The sequence below is a fragment of the Anolis sagrei genome, chromosome 2 (assembly GCF_037176765.1).
Source record: "Anolis sagrei isolate rAnoSag1 chromosome 2, rAnoSag1.mat, whole genome shotgun sequence".
NCBI classification, from domain to species: Eukaryota; Metazoa; Chordata; class Lepidosauria; order Squamata; family Dactyloidae; genus Anolis; species Anolis sagrei.
The window spans coordinates 51,238,460-51,262,101 of record NC_090022.1 but is presented as its reverse complement, the minus strand read 5'-3'; the positions used below and the strand labels follow the sequence as shown (position 1 = coordinate 51,262,101).

The following is a 23,642-nucleotide window of genomic DNA, read 5'->3' as shown; positions in this document are numbered from 1 at the left end:
GTGCCCAGAATTGGACACAATATTCCAGATGTGGTCTAACCAAAGCAGAATAGAGGGGTAGCATTACTTCCTTAGATCTAGACACTATGCTCCTATTGATGCAGGCCAAAATCCCATTGGCTTTTTTTGCCGCCACATCACATTGTTGGCTCATGTTTAACTTGTTGTCCACGAGGACTCCAAGATCTTTTTCACACGTACTGCTCTCGAGCCAGGCGTCCCCCATTCTGTATCTTTGCATTTCATTTTTTCTGCCAAAGTGGAGTATCTTGCATTTGTCACTGTTGAACTTCATTTTGTTAGTTTTGGCCCATCTCTCTAATCTGTCAAGATCGTTTTGAATTCTGCTCCTGTCCTCTGGACTATTGGCTATCCCTCCCAATTTGGTGTCGTCTGCAAACTTGATGATCATGCCTTCTAGCCCTTCATCTAAGTCGTTAATAAAGATGTTGAACAGGACCGGGCCCAGGACGGAACCCTGTGGCACTCCGCTCGTCACTTCTTTCCAAGATGAAGAGGAAGCATTAGTGAGCACTCTCTGTGTTCGTCCACTTAACCAATTACAGATCCACCTCACTGTAGTTTTGCCTAGCCCACATTGGACTAGTTTCCTTGCCAGAAGGTCATGGGGGACCTTGTCGAAGGCTTTACTGAAATCCAGGTACGCTACATCCACGGCATTCCCCGCATCTACCCAGCTTGTAGCTCTATCGAAGAAAGAGATCAGATTAGTCTGGCATGACTTGTTTTTGATAAATCCATGTTGACTATTAGCGATGACTGCATTTGTTTCTAAGTGTTTGCAGACCGCTTCCTTAACAATCTTTTCCAGAATTTTGCCCGGTATCGACGTGAGGCTGACCGGACGGTAGTTGTTTGGGTCGTCTTTTTTTCCCTTCTTGAGAGCTCCACAGTCAGTGTGCTGTTACAGAAAAAGACCTGTGGCATGTACCCATCATCAGGGATCTCAAATTTCAGACTACTCATATGAGAAGAGACAGTCTACTACAGGGGTCTCCAAATTAAGGTGTAGATGCAGCCTTCCAAGGTCATTTACCCAACCACTGCCTTAAACTTTAGACTTAAGATCACCCTACGTCTGAAATGACTTGAAGGCCACAACAACAACCCTGATTAACTTGACTATATCATTAGCCAAAAGCAGCCCACACTCTGCTTTAAAAGTTTGAGGACCCCTGGTCTAATATGAAGGCACCAGATCCCATCTGATCTTGAATGCTAAACAGGATCATCTCCGATTAGTATTTGGATGAGAGACTATCAATGAATACCACATACTGTAGAGATAATATTTCAAACGAAGGAACTGGTAAAACTGAGATTTGCATAAGAGAAATAGAATTGAGTATCATCATCATACTGATACCACCTGAACTCAAATCTCTAATGACTTCCCACAATGTGTTGAAGGATGTCTGGCAAAAACAAAGACATCCTGCAGTTCAATAAACTTTGTCCATGGTTTTATGATAGAACCAAGTAGGAAATTAAATTTATAACCCAGGAAAAAAAATGTTACATAGTGTTAGGGGTCTGATGCTGGGTTATGGCCTCACACACTAACTTAAAGTAATCACTGAAGGCATTAATACTGAACATTGTATAAGTATATAAAGATTCTAGCACTCTAGCAATGGGTACTGTTATAATTTCAGATGTGAAAGGAACACGATTATCTTTTTTTTTTTTTTTTGTCGTGTCAGGGGTGACCTGAGAAACCGCAAGTCGCTTCTGGTGTGAGATAATTGGTTGTCTGCAGGGACGTTGCCCAGGGGATGCCCGGATGATTTTTGATGTATTATCATCCTTGTGGGAGGCTTCTCTCATGTCCCCGCATGAGGAGCTGGAGCTGATAGAGGGAGCTCATCTGCCTCTCACCGGATTCGAACCTGCGACCTGTCGGTCTTCTATTATTATCTATGAATGTCTAAGAATAGCGCTAAATCTTGTGTAGTGAAATGACCCGAATACACATATAATTATTCACTTTATTGTTTTTGTGGCTGCTACAAACTATGCTGAATTGATTGAGACTCTATGAGATATTCACTGAAAAACTTCTGCAAAATGTGCTGCAGGATGTTCTGCAAAAACAAAGTTTTTCCATGTTTTATGACAGAACCAATCAGGAAATTACATTTATAACCCAGGAACAAAATCGTGTTGCACATTATTATTGTTGTTGTTCTCACCTACAAGAAGCATTGCTTGAATATCAAGCAAAAAGTGGGCACTAGAAACAATATCATACGAAAGCTGACTGGCACAACCTGGGGATCACAACCAGGCACAATGAAGGCATTTGCCCTTGCTCTGTGCTACTCTGCTGCTGAATACGCATGCCCAGTGTGGAACAAATCTCACCACGCTAAAACTTTTAATGAGACATGTCGCATTATCAAGGCTGTCTGCACTCAACACTACTGGAGAAATTACACTGTTTAGCTGGTATTGCACCACCTGTTGAAAGACTTTATAAGGGGCCTGGGCCAACTTGGGCCCTCCAGGTGTTTTGGACTCCAACACCCACCATTCCGCTTAAGCGGCTGAGGGGGAAAAGGAAAGGGCCTGAAGCTGTGAGGAATGGTGGGTGTTGGAGTCCAAAACACCTGGAGGGCCCAAGTTGGCCCAGGCCCCTTATAAAGTGTACCATCAGATGCAGGTTTGAGACATCCTGTGATTATTCTACATGTTAACCTGTTTTGATAGCTGAAGCCCAGCTGTATAACAGCAGCATTCTTTGGCAAGGAAAGCCTAGAGACCTTGTAAAACTACAACACCTGTGATTCCACCACAACCAGTTATATTGATGTCACAGTGTGAATCCCCCCTCAGAGGCGCTCTGAGTCTCCCTTTCCAACAAATGAACAGTCTAGATCCTCCTTTTACGTCGCCCCTCCCGGGTGCGTTACGGCATTGTCGCAAACGCGGGCCCTGGACCGGTACCGTAACCGGAAGAGGGGTTTGCTTTATGGCCGGAAGTGCTGTGGAGTAGTTTGGTGAGCCAGAAGGAAGCTAGTTGTTGTCGTTCGCCGGTGACTTGTGCGAGTTTGACCCGATGGACCGCAAAAAGAAGCCTCTGGACGTGACCGTCGCTTCGGTAAGGAACGGAAAGGCAGAGAAGCCTGCGAAGGAAGTGGCGCTTTGCGCATGCTCACTCGCATCTCCTCGCATTGTTTACCTTTCGGCGCTCCGCTCTGTTTGCTTTGTGTGTGAGGAGGTCACTTTGACTGCCACACGCCTCGATGCTATGGGATTTGTAGTTCGGCGAGGCACCCACACGCACTGCCAGGGAAGGCTAAAGGCCTTGTGAAGCTACACTTCCCATTCTTCCAAAGCGTTGAGTCATGGGGGCTAAAGTGGTGTCAAGCTATTGTCGAAGACTTTTATGGCCGGAATCAGTGGGTTGTTGTAGGTTTTTTCGGGCTATATGGCCATGTTCTAGAGGCATTCTCTCCTGACATTTCGCCTGCATCTATGGCAAGCATCCTCAGAGATACTGTAATGTGCTCTACGTGGGGCTGCCCTTGAAAATGGCTCGGAAACTCCCAACTGGTCCAACAGGCAGCAGCCAGGATGTTAACTGGGGCTCCTTACAGAGAGAGGTCAACCCTCCTGTTCAAGGAGCTACACTGTCTGCCGTTTATTTTCCGAGCCCAATTTAAGGTGCAGGTGCTTAACTACAAAGCCCTAAAAGGTTTGGGACCATCCTACCTGCATGACCGCATCTCCGTGTACGAACCCACGCGTTCACTTCGTTCATCCGGAGAGGCCCTGCCCGTGATTCCGCCTGCGTCGCAGGTGCGTTTGGTGGGGACGCGAGACATGACCTTTTCTGTGGTGGCTCCCCGACTCTGGAACACCCTCCCAAAAGATCTTAGACAGGCCCCTACATTGGCAGTCTTCAGAAAGAACTTGAAGACCTGGCTGTTCCGATGTGCCTTTCCAGATTAGGAACCTCCAATAACAAGTCCCAGAAGCACTTTATTAGAACTAAGATTGCTGCACACCGCACACTGCACTTGCCCTATAAGCCTTACATATCACCTGTCACATCAGCACTTTTAATCCTGTACCCATTACTCTGGCCCTGGCCCAGTTTTATAGTGTCTTGATGTATTGTTTATTGCTTGTTGTTTTTTATTGCTTTAATTGTTTTTTATTGCTTTAATTGTTTTTTATTTGCTTTAGGTGTTGTATTGTTATGTTGTGTTTTGAGGCCTTGGCCTTTGTAAGCCGCATCGAGTCCTTCGGGAGATGCTAGCGGGGTACAAATAAAGTTAATAATAATAATAATAATAATAATAATAATAGTGAGGACTACCTCTGAGGATGCTTGCCATAGATGCAGGTGAAACGTCAGGAGAGAATGCCTCTAGAACATGGCCATATAGCCCAAAAATACCTACAACAATCCACTAGTGTCAAACTGCTTTAATTCCACAGCGTGAACGCACCTGCTGTAAATGTAGACCGATATTGGGCATGTTCATTCGGTCCAGCAAGAACTTACTAAGGGCCTATCGCACTATGACTTTATCAGGCATGAGCAAACTTCGGCCCTCCCGCACAGGATTGTAGCGCAGCTGGCAGAGTGTCAGCTGCATTAAGATCACTCTGACCAAAAGGTCATGAGTTCAAAGCCAGCCCGGGTTGGAGTGGGCTTCTAACCAATTGTGTAGCCTGTTGTCGACCTTTGCAACCCAAAAAACAGTTGCATCTATTAAGTAGGAAAATTAGGTACCACCTTGTGTGAGGAGGCTAAATTAACTAATTTATGAGGCCATAAAAAAGACTCCAGCAAAGCACTCCAGCAAAAGCATGCGGGGAATGCGGAAGTACTTCATCGGTGTGGTAGATGGACGATGAAAGCGACAGCTCCCCTGGCGGCCAGAAAAAGTTAAATAGCCTCTGTGTATGTCTGTATACGTTGTATGTCAAATTGGCATTGAATGTTTGCCATATATGTGTACACTGTAATCCGCCCTGAGTCCCCTGCAGGGTGAGAAGGGCGGAATGTAAATACTGTAAATAAAATAAATGTGTTTTGGATTTCAACTCCCACAATTCCTAACAGCCTATTAGGAATTGTGGGATGTGGAATCCAAAACACCTGGAGGGCCAAAGTTTGTCTATGCCTGCTCTTTATAGTGCTGTTATTTCACTTCAACTGCTGTGGCAACATCCTATGGAGGATGTAAGGCAGTGGTTCTCAAGCTGTGGGTTCCTAGGTGTTTTGGCCTACAACCCTCAGACATCCCAGCCAGTTTACCAGCTGTTAGGATTTATGGGAGTTGAAGGCCAAAACATCTGGGGTCCCACAGCTTGAGAACCACTGATGTAAGGGCTATTTACAATTCTTATCTCAAGAGAGACTGGCCTCACTAAATTAAGAAAGCCCAGGATGTTGCCTTGTCAGTTAATGTAGAACAGGGGTCCTCAAACTTTTTAAACAGAGGGCCAGGTCACAGTCCCTCAAACTGTTGGAAGGCCAGATTATAATTTGAAAAAATATGAATGAATGCATACTGCACATATCTTATTTGTAGTGCAAAAAAACACTTTAAAACAATACAACAATTAAAATGAAGAACAATTTTAACAAATATAAATTTATTTGTATTTCAATGGGAAGTGTGCACCTGCTTTTGGCTGATGAGATAGGATTGTTGTTGTTGTTGTTTACTTTTAAGTAGTTTCAGACTTAGGTTGACCCTGAGTGAGGGCTGGGTAAATGACCTTGGAGGGCTGTATCTGGCCCCCGGGCCTTAGTTTGAGGACCCCTGATGTAGAATAACAGCACTATGATATGATGGGGCCTTTAGTCATAGTGAGAAGCAGGCCTGCGTCTCAGAAATTAGCACACTTCAGATGAAGTGAGCCTCACCGTTATCTCTCATTCTCTTCTTGCAGTTACTTTAGCATTAATTATCCTTTTGTAGTGTGTGTACACACATACACAAGTGAGGATATTTTAAAATGATGCTGTCAGGATTGCGTTGCTGTTGTCTTTTCTGCCTTGTAGTAACTCATGGGATTTTCCCAGAAAGATTTATTCTGAGGAGGTTAGCCATTGCCTTCCTCTAAGGCTGGTAGAAGATTTCCAGGGCTGAGCAGGAGTTCAAACACTGTTCTTCCAAAGTCCCGGTCTAAGGCTCAAACCAAAATGCCTCTATGGGTGCTTCTACATTGTAGAATTAATGTCATTTGATATTGCTTTGGCTCCTTACTGTGGAATACTGGGATTTGAAGCTTGGTGAGGCTCCAGCACTCTTTTACATAGAAGGCTAAAGACTTTGGAAGATGACAACTGCCAGGATTCCATAGCATTTAACCATGGCAGTTAAAATGATGTCAAACTGCATCAATTCTACAAGTATGGATGCACTCTAAGAGAAGTCTTTTTCTCATGTGACAGATTAAAAGGTAGGAGGGGCTGTAACACTGGTTTAGCATAGAGGTATTCTTGTCAGTCACCTTCGTCAAACTTTGGTAACTTCTCTTTAAATGGAAAATATTACACATTAAGTTTGTTTCCCCCAAAATGGCTATCTTCTTGTTTGAAAATGAAAATGATTCAACCTTTGTATTCAGGCAAGCTTCTAAAGAAGAGAGTTTATAGGTCTAGTCTGTTGTGTGATTTTTTTTTTAAAATAGACTTTAATGGTTTTAATTATTTGTTTTTAGATAACTGAGTTTGTTTTTAGTATTTATAGATTTTAAGATGTATATTGTATGGTTCTTTGCTGTTTTGAGTCCTCATAAGAGAGAAAAAGTGACATATAAATATAATAATAACACTAACCTCCCTTATCTGGAAACCCAAAAACGGAGACTTTTTACCTCCAGCAACCCACTTCCACCTTTTGGGAAAGGGCCCAGCACTTGTTGAGTTTTTCCTCAAATTGCTTTCTCCACCACAGTCAGAAATTTGAGGGGGGGGGGGCAGCGGGGAGAGTTGGGAAGAAAGACCCCAGATCCTGTGTGTCTGTTCACCTAAGGCCCTTCTAAAAAGCAGACATCCCAGATACTTCCCCATCTGTTAGCACACATTCTGATATTTTGAATGTATTCCTCATATCCAGAAAGGAAGGAAAAGAGCCAAACAGAAGAAAAATACATCAGCTGTTGGATGAGGGCTTGATTTCCACTAGGGAGATTGGGGGGGGGGGGCAATCCCCCATTGACTATGCATGTGCAAAGGCTGTGTTGCAATAGCAGATTCCCAGATTTGTTTAGTGTCTACGCCTTTTTTGGTTGATTAATTTTTAATGTTTCTTTTACTTTAAGTGATACTTGTCTTTATTGTTCTAATGTAGCACCAATCCTGTGTGAAAACATACTATGTACAGTATTTTTTACAATAATATTGAAATCTAAATACCATTTTTTCCAAATTTCAAAACAGTTCTTGTTCTAAACATATTGGATCAGGGATACATAACCTGGACTTATTAGTGGCAATCTAGACTCAGGTCATATATTTGGTCATTATTTTATTATATTCTTGGTTATATATATTGCCATTGTTCCCTTACATTCATTCTTTTATTATTTAAATTTCAAGTAAGATCAAGTTATGTCATGCGTACATATGTGTTTGTGTGCTGGCCATTCAACAAGATTTTACATTTTTAAAGGTTAGTAGTTCTACTGTTGTGGGTTTCTCTAAACTTGTATTCTCCAAAAGTGCATTATTTGTGATTTGTCTTGTTCTGTTTTGCTGCTTCTATTTCAGCTGGTAGACTTGAAGGCTGAACTTTACCGGAAACAGGAAGAATTCAAAAGAGAAAAACTTCTGAAAGATGCTGGGGCCCCTGTAAAATCCAAATCAACTAGCAAAGTAGGCATTTATATACAACCTGATTCTGTGACTGTATGTGGTTCATTAGTAAGTGATTGAAGAATAGCAACCTATGATCAACAAAATTGCATTCTGACACATGATAAACTTCCTTCTTGAATATCTGTCAGAAATATTAAACAGCTATGTCAATTTTGGGGGCCCCTGGTGGCGCAGTGGGTTAAAGCATTGATCGAAAAGTCGCAGGTTCGATTCCGGGGAGCGCCATGAGCTTCCGCTGTCAGCCCTAGCTTCTGCAAACCTAGCAGTTCGAAAACATGCAAATGTGAGTAGATCAATAGGTACCGCTCCGGCGGGAAGGTAACGGCGCTCCATGCAGTCATGCCGGCCACATGACCTCGGAGGTGTCTACGGACAACGCCAGCTCTTCAGCTTAGAAATGGAGATGAGCACCACACCCCAGAGTCAGACATGACTGGACTTAATGTCAGGGGACTACCTTTACCTTTACCTATGTCAGTTTCAGGTCCACTGAGCTAAAAATGAAACCTGAAATTTTCTTATTGGCACATGTTAATTTGCCAACAGGTGCTTTATGCTTAAATGACAGCTGCTGTGGTTTGAAATTTTCTCAGAGGTAATATTCATGTGTTATAATCTTTAAAGATGCTTTCTCAAAAGCAAGGTTCACTCATTTCTAATTGCTTTTCTGAAGGATGTAGCCGTAATGATTTAAAAATCTCTTAGTTATGTAAAACCACATTTTAACATCATAAAAGATAATTATTCCATACATATTAGTGAGAAAAAGTTTGACTTTGCTTTTACATATAAATAATAATTAATACTAAACATGGTAAAGATTGTTATATTTAAAAAGAAAGAATATAAAACTGAAGAAGACATTGACAGTAAATGCAATATTCTTTCTTAAAGGCTTCTTGAATATCTTGCTATAGACTCTTGTTCCTCCACAATTCCAAGGTATTGTAGTTATTCAGGGCACTTGCAGGCGGTTGACAGAGCTTTTCCTTTGGAAATGGAGAAGAGCTTTAGTGAGCTGCATGCATCCTGGTGATCAAACTGCATATCCATGTTTAGAAATATCTGTGACTGGATATTACCGGAAGCAAGATATTGGCTAGATGGCTCTAGTAAATGTGCTGCAGTTATTTTTTGATACCTAACTGAAGCTAAATCTTGGGTTTGTCCTTTGCTTTGAAACTTGATTCTTTAGAAACCAAATATTTGGACTAAGCAGAACAAAGGTGTTTCAGACCGAGCTGAGAAAGATGCTGAGCAGAAGATAGAAGAGCAACAAACATTGGATAAATCAAGGTATATCTTGGGTTCTGAGATGGGCAAATTTCAGATTTAATTAGTATGGCTAAAAATTAATCCAACATAATATCATGTCCTTCAGAGCTAATGTAGTATGATTTGTACTCGGTTTCTTTGGTTCCTGTTTCTAGAATTGGTTTGAATTTTTATACTACCAAATTTTGACTACATATGACTGTAAATAATGATTAATACAATGTAGCAGAAGTAGTAGTACAAGGACTGTTATGGTAACAGTTGATGTCAACTTCTAAAAGCGTAGTTTGCTTGACTAATTGGACTTGGAGATGAAACTTCAAACACAGGCATTTACTTGATTCATTACTTTGGAAGGAGCTTCTGGTGGCACAGTGGGTTAAACCCTTGTGCCAGCAGGACTGAAGACCGACAGGTCGCAGGTTCGAATCCAGGGAGAGCGTGGACGAGCTCCCTCTATCAGCTCGAGCTCCTCATGCGGGGACACGAGAGAAGCCTCCCACAAGGATGGTAAAACATCAAAACATCTGGGCGTCCCCTGGGCAATGTCCTTGCAGACAGACAATTCTCTCACACCAGAAGCGACTTGCAGTTTCTCAAGTCGCTCCTGACACAACCAATTTTTTTTTTACTTTGGAATAAAGAACTGTCTATTGTGCTATACAGGTGAGAATGGTATTCACTCAAATGTCCTCACCAGGGTTATTGGGATTTGTTGTGCCTTAATTAATGGGAGCCTTAATTTTTAATTAATTCTTAATTATTAATGGGATCCTTAATTCTTCATTCTGTAAAATAGAGTTGGTAAAAATGAGTATTCTCCACCTGAAATGATTATACAGCAACAATGTTGTGAAAGGTTTATTTTAGTCTTTATGAACTAAAGTCACTAAAGCCCCTCTTCTCTCTTGCTTTTCTTTTTGTAAAGTCATTAAGAGGCACACAGGGCTTCAGAAGCACCAGCAAGTTGAGTAAAAGGAATGGTATCATTGACAGGCAAAGGAGACGAGTAGCATTAATGAAGGCATGTACTATATAGATAGGAGAGGAAATAATGCTTTCTACTGAAGCCCCTTCTATTTCTTCTAAAAGAGATTGATCAGCAGTCCTAGTTAGATAATGCTCCAAGGGTTCGATTAGTTGTTACGGAGTTCCTTAAAAATCATATGCAGTTGACCCTCCATAGTTGTGGGTTTGACTTTTGTGTATTTGATTACACTGGCCTCAAATGATAGGTCTGTTTCAGGGTATTCTTGACCCGTGGATTCCAAAAACGGCACCAGTTTCCCCCTATCAACTCTAGTTTTTGAGATGTAGAATATATGTCAAAATCAGCCACCATCTTCTCACCCATAGAAAAACCTAGTAACCATATGTAAGAAACTAGAGCAGATGCGGTCCGTCCAGTGTAATTTTCTGACTCAGTGGCTGTTCACTTCTGTGAGGGTCCTGTGTCCCCAAACCCAGTAAATGTGGGGTTGGTTGTACAAAGCTCCCTCCATCTGATTTGCCTGTGTGATGTTCAAAGATGTATGTGGAACTGATTCAATTAAAGTTTTTATGTGAAGCCTGTTTTGGCCACAAAAACAATATCAGAGATCCACCTGTGAAACTCTCATATTCTCCGAGAGTTGTGTTATGCCTCATAATCAGAAATCCTGCTAATTTGCAGGTAACAATCCTAGAAGCAAGTTGTTTTCTCCTCTGATTCCAGAAGGTTTGATGCTGTGTAATTGTGAGCTGAAGTTAATATGATTGTCTTTTTAGACAGAAACTAGAAGAAAAAGCACTGCTGTATGAAAAGATGACAAAAGGAGACTTTCCAGGTAAATAAACTGTTGCTCTGGAGAAATGGTGTTTACTCTTTCAGACAGTATGTAATCTGACTACCACTACTACTCTGAAAGATCTTAAGATCATTTCAGTTTAGAGAGTATATTTTCTTAGAAAATTGATAGGCTTTTTACAAAATGAAAGCTGCATTGCAATAAATATTCTGTACTTTGGCAAAATATAGTTATTTTGTAGTTATTTTGACTGTTCTAGCATTCAATTTGAACTCCAGGTTTAGATCAGTATTTTTAATAGAAGGTGGATGCAGTGAATGAAGAGGAAGCTTATATCTCTTTCTCAATAGTGAATCAGGTGTCCTTGCAAGAACTATCTTGATAGAATGCCCCCATGTCTGTTTCAATTTTAATAAACAGAGGCAGCTCGGCAGTTAACAGCATGAGCTACAGTCATAGAATCATAGAATGTCATACAGTCATAGAATGTAAGGCCACTCTGAGTTGTAAGGCTGCTCTGAGTCCCCTTCAGGGTGAGAAGGTACAGTACAGTAAAAAATAAATCCCCTAAATCAAATCCTGGCAGTTAGAAATTTATTGGGTGGTCATATTTCATCCTCTGAGTTGTGATTTTGGGGTACTGTGTGATTAGTGTGCAGAATTACTGAAAAAAGTATTGAAAAAATGCATATGAAAGAATGTGAACATTTGGTAATAACACTACATAAATTATCAGTTTTGATCTATAGCACAAAAATGTATTAGGTTAGGTTCTCCGAGTAATTCTAAGAGAACCCGTAAAAGCTCATTGTTCTGGTTTTTACCTGCTTAAACCGCTGCTTTCAGTATCCACACAAAGAGATATGTTTCTGTTTATGTAACACAGTTGATGTATTCCTGCATTTATTTTAAAAGCCCAGAACAAATTCTTCAGCACCTTCAGCTTGTTGAAGGCACATGATGCAGTTTTACTTGGCATTCTTTCTTGTCACTTTATGCCCTAAGTCAGTGGTTCTCAACCTGTGGGTCCCCAGGTGTTTTTGGCCTACAACAGCCAGTTTACCAGCTGTTAGGATTTCTGTGAGTTGAAGACCAAAACATCTGGGAAACCGCAGGTTGAGAACTACTATCCACAGTGATCCACTTGTACTAGATCAGTTAGGCCATGACTTAACATGAATGAACACACTGATTACATAAGCATTAACCTTTTCAACATACTCTCAAATTACATTTTCCAACAGCTTGAAAACTGATTGCCAGTATAGGAAATAGAATTTAAAAATTGGGGTTTTATTCCCTTTCTGGAAAAAGAACTTCTGGACAAATACTGTTTCTAAAACTGTTCTAGAATAAATTGATTTTAGTTTTCTAAATAATCAGATTATTTTTTCCATCTACTGTTTTGTCCCTCAGGATATCATCAGCTATTTAGTGTTTAAGCGTGGCAGTTTTTCCCCCCCATCTGTTAGTTTGCTCTTTTGGGTTTCTTTTCTTCTTAGCGTGTAGTCTGTCTGTACAACTAGGGGTTTGGCTCAGTATGCTGATAAATCCCTCTCAGTATCTTTCTTTGTTTTCCAGCACTGTCAGTATTCAACTCTTGAATTCATTTTTAAAAGGAATGTCAGTACATTAAATATGCTGCAGGCAGAAAGAACAGACTAACATGATTTCACATGTTGCAGATGTTCTTAGTCATCATGTTGTGCGCCAGTCAATAGTGATTCAAATAGTATAAGAGTTTTGTGAAAATACTGAAGAGTGGAGAAGAAAAAAATAATTCAGAAAATATTAGATAATGATGACTGAGTCCTGAAGCTTTTCCTCCATGAACTGTAATTCAAAATACGACATATAACAACATATGCTAAACGGATCATTCCCCCCATGAAATTTGATTCGAAATATGAGACACATCAACATAAAATAGCTTTATAAAACAAGTGCCTTCCTTTTCCTGGAGGAGGTAAAACCTAGTGACAGGAGAAGTCTGGTTGCTACTAAAAACAACGGACAACTCAATTCGCTCACCACTGCCATTCCTCTTCTTGTAATATCTACTGCATGAAGAATCATGATGTTTTAAGCTTCCTGCCCCAGCTCTACCTGATAGACCTTGAGTGCAGGAAAAGCCACAGTGTTGCCTTGGGTGTGTTTCTTTAACAAACATTGCATAGAAAGAGAAAGGGAAGAGATACAAACAATTATTGGACATAGTTGTACTTTTGTAAAACCTAGATCTGACTCGGCAAATCTGTTTGACTGTTACAGTTAAGCTGGAGAAGAGCATCAACTTGTAAGGTATCAGCAAGAAAAAGAAGTTTCTGACTTTTCACAGATCTTTTTTTTTCATTTACAACAAAAGCCACAATTATGTTTAAAGCTGAAAAATGCCCCAGGATTACTTGTGTGGCATTATTTTCTGTGTATTGTCACGAAGAGTAGTCAAGGACATTGTTTGCAGCAGTAGTGTTGATTGCTGCAATTTTACATTGACTCCTATCTCAGCTGGGTACTCTGACTATCTGTTATTTAGAAATTGATTTTCTGTCGTAGATGAAGAAACGGAGGATTTATACCTTGTGGATTTCACACAGAAGATCATAGATAAACATCGGGAAGTGCAAGAGCTCTGTGCAAATGATGCTGCTAGGAAGGCTGCAGAGAAGGAAGAAGAGAGACTCTCAGAGGCAGAGATTCCCCCTCCACAGGACCCCACAGAAGAATGGTACTGCTGTAGGATAATCCTATTCTATGTGATCTTGTAGAATAACTTTAATAATAACAGTGGTACATTTGCATACACATGAATGCATTCTTTAATGAGAAAATGTTGCTTTTTAACAATCTCTTTCTTATCGGGAAGCATCCTCTCATATTGCTTCCTTTTTTCTTGCAGAATGTGCTTTTCCATGTTAAGGATAATTCAGTTTTTCTGCTTCCATGTTGCACGAGTTGGGTGTGATTCTGTTTGATCGTACCGGCTGGTATCCCTTATTTGAAATTATGGCGACCAGAAGTGTTTTGCATTACAGATTTTGGAATGCTTGCATGTGTATAATGGAATGTCTTGCAGATTGGACCCAAGTATAAACACAAAATTCATTTCTTTTTCATATATACTTTGTACATATAGCTTGAAAGGTAATTCTTTTGCAATGCTTTGTGCATGAAACAAGGTTTGTGTCCATTTTACCATCAGAAAGCAATGGTGTCTCTATTTCAGCCACACCTCCCCCCCCCACCCCCCATGGGCGATTTCGGAGCATTTCAGGTTTTCCATGTCATTAGATCGGTTCATGTAAAAAAAAAAAGTCTCATACTTCTATGAGCACTACAATTTCTCAGTCTGTCTTAATGACAGTCTTTTGACAGTCCACAAGAACCACAATCAATATTTTGCTGGTTTGTCCAAAGTTGTTAAGTCCATTGTAAAAACGATTTTTCAGAGTGGTAAAAGCATACATATAAAAACTCTGTAATTTGAGACTGATGAACAATTCACATCTATTTTGTACAGTCAATAATTGTAAGAATAAAAACTTTTGAGAAACCTCTGAAATTTGAGCTTAGATCTTTGAGAACAATAAGGAAAATCTGATCAGATCCATGCATTATGTACTCAACAGCAGGTGCCCCTGGAAAAAACATATTATTTGAGAAATCAAGCATCTAATTCTGTGTCTTTAACACTCTTGTTTAAAAAATGTAAATATAAATCAATGGTTAATAATTAGCATTTCATGCTGGGTCCATCAACACTTAGACAACTATGTTTCTGCAAAATAAATAATTGTGGGAATTCATTATGAAGAAAACTTTATCACTTTTAATGAGGAGCACTTACTGCTATTTATCTGTATTTTGAGCAGTTTCTGGTTGAAGCAAGAAACATGACTTCATTGAAAATAACCTTTTGCATTTGTTTTCAGCTTACATTAATGTAGCAGGACAATTGTGAAATCAAATGAGTCAGAGCCTGACAGAAATATATTATACCAATTTAATATTTGTGTGGAAAGTCAATGGTATATTATTTTTGCTTACAAATCAAACATTCTTACTGGTTCTCTGTCCAAGTTATAACAAAGTTAAATGGTTGCATCAGACACAATGTTTTAACAGACTAAATATTTGATCCTGTTGCTGCATTTAGGATGGAATAACTAACATTACCATGTGTAAACAATGTTGTCAAAGACTTTTATGGCCAGAATCACTGGGTTGCTGTGAGTTTTCCGGGCTGTAGGGCCATGTTCCAGAAGCATTATCTCCTGACATTTCACCCACATCTATCCCTGCTTGGGCAAAATGTCAGGAGAGAATGCTTCTGGAACATGACCATACAGTCTGGAAAACTCCCAGCAACCCAAATTTTGCATACAGTATTTTATTTTATTTTTTGGTTTCATATACCAGTATATAGACAAGATCCTCTCTTCTAAATTAGTCTGATTGTGTTTATCATTTTAGGGTTGACTATGTGGATTCCCTCGGCCGGTCTAGACGCTGTATGAAGAAAGATCTACCACATCTCCTTCAAATGGATAAAGAGCTCCAGGGGAAGAGGTGGTGCTTATTTCTTAAGAAAATAGTTACTCTTTTGGATGTGGTCATATTGGATATTGGTGTGCTGGACCAACTAGAAAGAATGGGTGTTTGGCGAGTTTTCATTAAAAATGTATAGCTGTTCACAGAGTTTGTTCATTTGTTATGCTTCCTTCCCACATCAAAGGGCCTGTAAATGTTCCTGAAAAGTCTTGTGTCATAGAGCAAAGAAGGCACTTGACCCTTTTTCTGAGATTGAATTTTACTTAAATGCATAATAACTGATGGCTTAAGTAAAGTCATTTATACTGAAATATTATTGTCTTCCATCTTGTTCTCATAGCAGAAGTGTTAATTTTAGAGTTTTTTGTCATATAGGATGTCATCTGGATGGAGATACTAGATTTTAGATGCCAGCACAAAAAAAAGTAATTTGTTAAAGAAACAACAATGGCGAAGAGTGGCTGCCCACACTTTTATTTTTCTTAAATTGCCATTATGTCTTGAAAACACACTTATAAAAGAATGAGAGGAATATGTTGGCAAAATTGAAAACATTCATTGTAGAGGAAAGGTTCCTGATGAATTTTTTGCACATCAATTAATTTAGCAATCTTGTGAAAGCTTGACAGTGTTCTTACAAAATGGTCCTTCTCTTGTAGAATTGAATGCTAATGTGTACTAATGAAACCAATTGAAGCCCCCTGCCTTTCTTGGATGGGTTTTAAAACTTTTTGACAAAAATCAGGGACGTAGTGTTTTGTTAGGTAGCCGTTAAAGTGTGTGATAAGCCTGGCCAGATGGACATTTTAGGTAAAATAGATCACAAGAATTGAACAATTGACTAATTGATTAACTTTTCAAATCTAATAAGAGACATAAACTGTTGTGAAATGTATATCTGCCCCTCTCAATAGCTAAATAATAATAATAAACATTATCTACCTCCCTATCTCCCCAAAGAGACTTAGTTGGTTGGCTGATTATTTTTGTTGTGTTTCACCCTTTCTTCATATTAGAACATTGCATTTTTCCATAGACATGCCTAAGAGTAAAGCATTGTTCACATGTTTTTAAACCTACTCTTATTATTGCGATTATTTGTGTGTGTGTGTGTGTAATGAATGAAAATTTGTCTTTTGGCCATAGTTCTACATGCTAAGATAACAGAGTTTGTGGAAAGTCCTGTTCCTTCTTTCCACTGTCCAGCAGATGGCTTCAAAGGAGAAGCCAGTAGGCAGAATTTTCCTGCCATGAATTTGTCCCAATGTATTGTAGTGTTCAAGCCGTTGTAGTAGCTGCACTTTGCTACACCCAAGCATAGTTTCTGAAAATATTTGTAACAACTGTGTTACAATTGAGTTGGATACAACTCAAATACAATTCTCTTTCTTGCTAACCTGATATTACTACTGTGAATGTCACCTTGAAACATTTGGAAGAGGCATCACTGGCTAATGTTTGTACAGTTATCCCTCTTAGCCTTGTGATTAAGAAAGGTTTTAATCAGTTTCAGGAAACTTTGTTTTCTACATTGTTGATGGAGTTTGTGTTTAAACTGAATTTGCCGCGCTTACCCCTTTTCTCAAATAGCAAAAGTTGGGTTTTGTCTTCATCAGAGAAAATAAATGTGTTTTTGAAGGCTTTCCTGGCCAGAATCACTGGATTGCTGTGATTTTTCCAGGCTGTCTGGCCATGTTTCAGAAGCATAACAACCTCTGAGGATGCCTGCCATAGATGGGGGCAAAACATCAGGAAAGAATGCTTTTGGAGCATGGCCACACAGCCCAGAAAATTCACAGCAACTCAAAGTAAATATAGTGTGTATCAGCAACCCAAAGTAAAGATGGTGTGTAATTCACCACCAGAACTCTTTTCTATTATCTTAAAACCTTCTTGATGTATGTGTATGGGGAAGGGGAGAGCCTCAGAACAACCAGAAATTTTACACATCTTTATGTTCCAATATCTAAGTTCAGCTGAATGGTTTCATCTCTACTCTGGGCCAATATAAAACAGAAGAGTAGAGAGAGGTTACTGGTGGCTGCCCCATGGTTGCCTTTGTGATTCAACATGACTGTTACACTGCTTTTCTTTCATATTTGCTTTCTAGGAGCTATTTTCATACTCATAATTGTACTTTTAGATGGGATATCCATTTAAGGGTGGAATGCTTACAAAACTACTTCCATTTGCCACTTTCCAGCTCTTAAAGTGATTCTGTTTCTGTTAGGGAAATGACTGGAGAGAAGACTCTATTGTCTGAAGACATGAGAAGGGAACTTCAGCGTCAGGAGTGGGAAAGAGAGGAAGAAGAAGCCTTAAGGAGGCCTATGGGACCAATGCATTATGAAGACATTCGAGAAAATGGTATGTAGTCATGACGTGAAGTTGCCTTTGAAACACAGTGCAGTATTACACCCAGTGCTTAACTGGTTTCTGTTTAACTCATTACTAAAGGTTATATTCTGACCTTTAATTCTGCTTTTCTAGCAGAGTGATCAGGGCCAGGTAGAATTCCCAGCCTGCAGTAATAAAACTTTCAATGAATAGGAAATTAGATTGAAGAAGCCTTTTACTCTTATGCCCTGTGTACAGTATAGAAAGTGTTACTTGGGTGCTTTCTGCTTTTTGATTCTATAGTGAATCAAAGAGCAGAAACTCTCATGTCCCACTTCTAGGCATCCAGTAGAAGTGGCTGAAAAGGTTGTGATGTATGTGTTCCTTTATAGAATTACACGTATGATAGGTTATTTTATATTCTGGTTTATTGAAAACTGACCTTCCTAGTTTTACTAAGATCAGAATGCACCTAAGTAATAATCTGGAAAAACAACATGACAGAGCTGTCCGCCTCACTAATATAATTTTGTGGTGAAGAGTTACATCCTAATTTCAGAGGTTTTGTATCCAGAAAGACTCAAATTCAGTCTCTGATCTGTCCAAGAGGGCTGAAAATGATCCCTATTTAAAACAGAGAGACTCCTTCGAGCCCCACAAAACTCCCGGAATTCCACACATTTGTGTTTATATATTTTTTGATTAGAATGAGATTTTTAAAAACCTGGAAACCTATGTCAGAACAACCCTGGGCGCACAATAACACCAAAACTACTCCCAGAGTTCTGAGACCTCTCTCTCTCATATTACATGTTGGGTGTGTGTTTGTGTGGCCCTTGGGGACCCGAAGAAAATTGCCTCCCAACTGCTGTACAGTTGTGTCAACCGCCCCCCCCCCCCCCCCCATGTAGACAATGTTGAGCTAAATGGAAGAATGGTATGACAATGTCTAAGGCAGGTCCCTATTACCAGCGTTCTGAAGTTGTGTAATACATGGTGATTCTTTTTTTCTTTCAGAGGCCAGACAGCTTGGTGTGGGTTACTTTGCCTTTGCCCGTGATCAAGCTTTGAGGAAAAAACAAATGGAAACTTTAGAAATGCTAAGAGATCAGGTAGGTCTTCCCTCCATCCCACTATTCTCCCAAATTCATTTGGAGAGGACTCAGAAGAGAGCCTTCTCAATGGCTGCTCCTAGGCTGTTGAGTTTCTCTTGCCCATGGGCTCAGTTGGCTTCCTCTCAGCCCTCTTTAGGCTAGGAAATATATTCTTAATTAAACAAATCTTCAGACTTAACTGCTTGGGGATAGAAGAGCATTTAATAGATGTATGGTTCTGATATATTATGTGTTTTTGACATTAATATCTTAAAACTTGTGTTTTAATTGGATTATTATTTAATATTTTTGTATCACATATTGTTTTAGCTATTTTGTATATTGTAGGTTACTTTGTTTTTGGAATAAAGGTGGGATATTAATCAAATAAAAATAAAAATCTGTGTGATATGAGGATTGATGTTTGGGATAGCAACAGAAACAGTTAGCTCTTTTATATAATTTCAAAGACTACAGACCAGAGAGCAAAACGTGAACATTTAAAGGAGAAACGGAAGGCTACTCTGGAGGCGAGATTGTCCAAAATTAGAGCAAAGAAGCGGCTGAAAGATGTTGACACAACGGAAAACAGAGGTAATGTTTCTGTAGATACTGTAAATGTAAGGAACAGCAGATTTGCATCTGTGTTCATATAAATAATCTACTTATATCAATTGGAATCAGAATGTCATTGTATCATATATTATACTGCGCGTTATTCCAGCTGTCAAATTGCAAGTTTTAGGGAAGGGAGAGTAAGATTTTCCAAAATGGTCAATTCCAAGATATATTGCCGAGTAATATATTTTGCTCCATCGTTTCAGAGCCATTGACATCCTGACAGTGTATATTATTTTTTTCATTTATTTTTCTTGTTACTTTTCAATGTAAGTTGACAATAACATTCACGATGAAGTCGACAAAATTGATAAGGCCAGCAAGTAACATGCAGCAATACATGCATAGTAAAGTCTCAGCAATCAGTCTATCATAACACAGAGGGGTCAAGGAATGAACATTTTTTCTTGCTGCCTTAATTTACTTTTGAGGGTCTTTAACATCCCCAGTATGATGCAATGGACTCTGAGTAGGTAATGCTTGAGCCTTTGATCCCCAAGTCCCTTCAGGGAGATGGTGGTGGGGTATAAATAAAGTGTGTGTGTGTGTGTATCTATCCTGGCAATAGTTTTAATTTCATGTTGTGATTTAAGTACAATCTTTTTCTCCATCAAAGCAGAGGAAGATGTTGAGCCAGTCCTGGCTGAGCCCAAGTCTGCTGAAGTACCAAGGTTTCCTGTGGAAAGCAGAAAAGTGGAAGTTGTCATTCAAGAAAGGAAAGATACTAAGCCTGGAGTTCCTTATGTTCGAGAATGGGATAGAGGCAAAGGTAATACTCAGAATGAGCATCATCTAAGCATACCAAATCCCCTCGGGGAGATAGGGCAGAATACAAATAAAGTTTTTATTTATTATGGACACATTTCTATTGTCAGTTCTTCCTTGTAAGGCCAGGACCACGTTAAGTAAGGAAATCTAAGGTGTGAATGTTGCCCCACACACAGTTACCCTGGACCTACAGCACTAATATATTGGAGAGGCAGCTGAGCTACTTCTTTCCACCCTGACATGCAAAGGGAAGGATCTAACTTATCCCTGTAGTTGTAGCTCTGCCTTGGTATCCTAGAGCAGGGTTTCTTAAACTGTGGGTCCCAACCCCAAAAGGGCTCCCCTTAGCTCAGTGTTGGGAGTCTCAAAAATTTGGCCACCGTAAAAGTTTTAGACATTCACACAGATCTCTTGTGCAGGGCTTACAGTGGGCTCTGCAGAATATGCTTCAGCTGTACTTCAAAGAAAGGAAAATCAGCGTGTAAATGCTTGGTTTCTATAACTCTTCTGTCAATAATTTATTTCCACTTGTTAGCGTTCTTTGATATTCCCTAATAAGACTTCTAGAAGTCACAACAAAAATGAGTGGTTTTGAATGTTTCTACAATTTGGGTTCCTTCAGTGAGCCATGCTTCTGGCTCTGAATCCATGTAACTAGAATATTGATTTCTGCCAACAGTAAAGCAAGGCTTGTGGGAAAGTGTCTGGTGTTAATATGAGCTTGATTTGTTTAAAACTAAACCAGACATGGACAAACTTGGGCCCTCCAGGTGTTTGGGACTTCAACTCCCACAATTCCTAACATCAAGTAGGCTGTTAGGAATTGTGGGAGTTGAAGTTCAAAACAACTGGAGGGCCCAAGTTTGCCCATGCCTGAACTAAACAGTCTTTGAGTTGAATCACACACTTTGTTTTGGGGGGAAAGGCGGTATATAAATTATTATTATTATTATTATTATTATTACTACTACTACTACTACTACTACTACTACTACTACTGAATTTGACTCTTCTTTTCCACTAACAGAATTCACTTTTGGAATGTGGTCAAAGAAACTGGAAGAACTCAGGGATGAACGAGAGCCAGAATTTGCACCACCTTCGGCTTACTATGCAGACCAAAGGAGAACTTGTGACTTTAAAATTCAGAATATGCATAAACCTGGATCTTCATATGAAAAAAGAGAACAGAATCTGTATAGGGACTTGCCATCCTCATCAGCAGAAACTCACAGCAGTAGCTCACAGAGCAACCAGTTCCCACCTGCACAAGCTTATGAGAGCAGCCAGTCTAATCCAGACGCATCTTACCAAAGTTTAGATGACATGCTGTCCTATTATAAGCAAGTAACATGAGCTTTTCGTATGATAGAAGTATTATCAGTAGCTTATAGATGAGTGGACAACTTTGTTTGGGGTTCTGCCTTCTTGCTGTTTAAGCTGTGATGAACATCATGGTAAGATGGATTTCAAACACGTTTGGTCTGAAATACCATTAGTCTTACTGCAAAAACCACTCTACTTCCATCACTACTGATATTAAAGCTTTATCTTTTAAATGTGATGTTCTGTTTCTGTCATTCTTGAAATGGAATGTGTTTTACTCGCTGTTTGCCTGACCATAAATACTTTGGGCACGATCTTAGACCTAACCAGTGTTAATCCTTTGTTCTTATTTAATAATTTGGAAAAGAGAAGTTCACATGGTTTTAGGGTGTTGCTTGAGGAATTTTTGTTATCATTTGAATGTTAAGAGAATTTGTTTTTGTTAATCATTAGTATGAAAATCCATATATTGTTTATTTACCATGTTTGTACCCTGCCCTTCTCAACCCCGCGAGGACTCTTAGCAGCTTCACATATCGGCAACAATTCAATACTTTAAAAACATACCATTGGTAAAAACATCTATATTAAAAACAGAGAATTAAAACACATGAAACAGTTACTTCAATTTTCAAAATTACATAATCCAACGTTGTAGTCCAGGGCCATTCCAATGTCATTGCACAGATTCTTTGTTCATTTCTTGCACTGCAGTTAATCTCCAAAAGCTTGGTGCCCTAGCCATGTTTTAACTTTCTTCCTGAAGGTTAAAAGGGAAGGAGCTGATCGAATATCACTGGGGAGGGACTTCAAGTTGAGGGGCCACCACTGAGAAGACCCTCTCTCTTCTCCCTACAAGCTGTGTCTGCGAAGGAGGTGGGACCCAGAGCAGGGCCTCCCCAGAAGATCTTAATCTCTGCAATGGTTCAAAGAGGGAGATACATTTGGATAGGTAAGCTGGGCCGGAACCATTTAGGGCTTTATAGGCTAAATCTAGCACTTTGAATTGTGCTTGATAGCAGACTGACAGCCAGTGGAATTGACATAACAGGAGAGTTGTATGCTCACCGCCCCGGTGATCAACCTGGCTGCCGCCTGTTGGACCATTTGGAGCTTCCAAACAGTCTTCAAAGGCAGTCCCATGTAAAGCTCACTGAATTGTTGAATCGTTACATTTAAAGATTTAAATTGCAGGAAACAACCACCACCCAGTTACTCCTGAAATTAAGGAACTAAAATCATGTTAAGTGTTTACAATTATTCTCAAGTAATTAACATCACGGCTGTGTCATTATCCATATAATTAATTGTATGGTTGTTGAGCATTCTTATCAATTAGTAAGAATTTAAATGTTAATGTATTCTTTTCAGTCTCTGCCCCAGGCAGACAATACTGGATCACAGGCATACCTTATCTTCAGTTAGATAATCTTATATTTGACTTTAAAAAAGTGTAAGTCTTTACTTCCAGTGTGTGGTAAACTATTCTGTTATAGCCTTCGGAATTGTAAATTATGAATCATGTTTCCTCGTGACAATCCGTTATTGTTCGTGTACAAGGTATCTGTGAGTTCTTAACTGCAGTGTGTTCAGGCTCATTTTCCATTTCTGACCTGAATCTCTTAGTCATGAAGAGCCAGCCATTTTAATTTTATAGAATGGCTTCCAGTGTGGGCTCTTCTTTTCTAATTCTTGTATTATTTTAAAAACATTTTCAAACTTGGTGCTTTACCAATGCACTGTGTTAGTTGGCTGGAAAATAAAACTTGGCATATTTTCCAGCTCTTTGAAGGTAACAACCTTCAATTTATAGATCAAAGTAATATTTGCAGGACATCCTGTAACTAAACTAAAATGTAAGTTCTTTCAATTTATTCTTAAGGCAAATAATAGTGTATGTATGGTGGTTCATAAATCTGCAGTGGCTTTAACAAATATGGTAGCATTTAACAAAATAATCATTTACCTGATTCCTTACTGCTTTGGGTTTATGATTAGGAAATATTTAAAGCTTTTTAG

At 39.5% G+C, this 23,642-nt stretch overlaps 1 protein-coding gene across 2 annotated transcripts; it reads left to right on the top strand.

Moving 5' to 3' along the window:
- Positions 1-2,983: 2,983 nt before the first annotated feature.
- Positions 2,984-21,861, top strand: CCDC174 (coiled-coil domain containing 174). 2 transcript variants are annotated; one of them, XM_060766235.2, is made up of 11 exons: positions 2,984-3,121; positions 7,760-7,864; positions 9,063-9,163; positions 10,910-10,968; positions 13,486-13,657; positions 15,403-15,498; positions 17,711-17,847; positions 18,835-18,929; positions 19,382-19,505; positions 20,149-20,298; positions 21,325-21,861. In XM_060766235.2, exons 1-11 carry the CDS (start codon positions 3,080-3,082, stop codon positions 21,651-21,653), a joined length of 1,410 nt encoding a protein of 469 aa, XP_060622218.2. In that variant the 5' UTR covers positions 2,984-3,079; the 3' UTR covers positions 21,654-21,861. The 2 variants fall into 2 exon arrangements, with proteins under 2 accessions (XP_060622218.2, XP_060622217.2); XM_060766234.2 differs by having other exon boundaries at positions 2,985-3,121; positions 20,146-20,298.
- Positions 21,862-23,642: the final 1,781 nt, after the last annotated feature.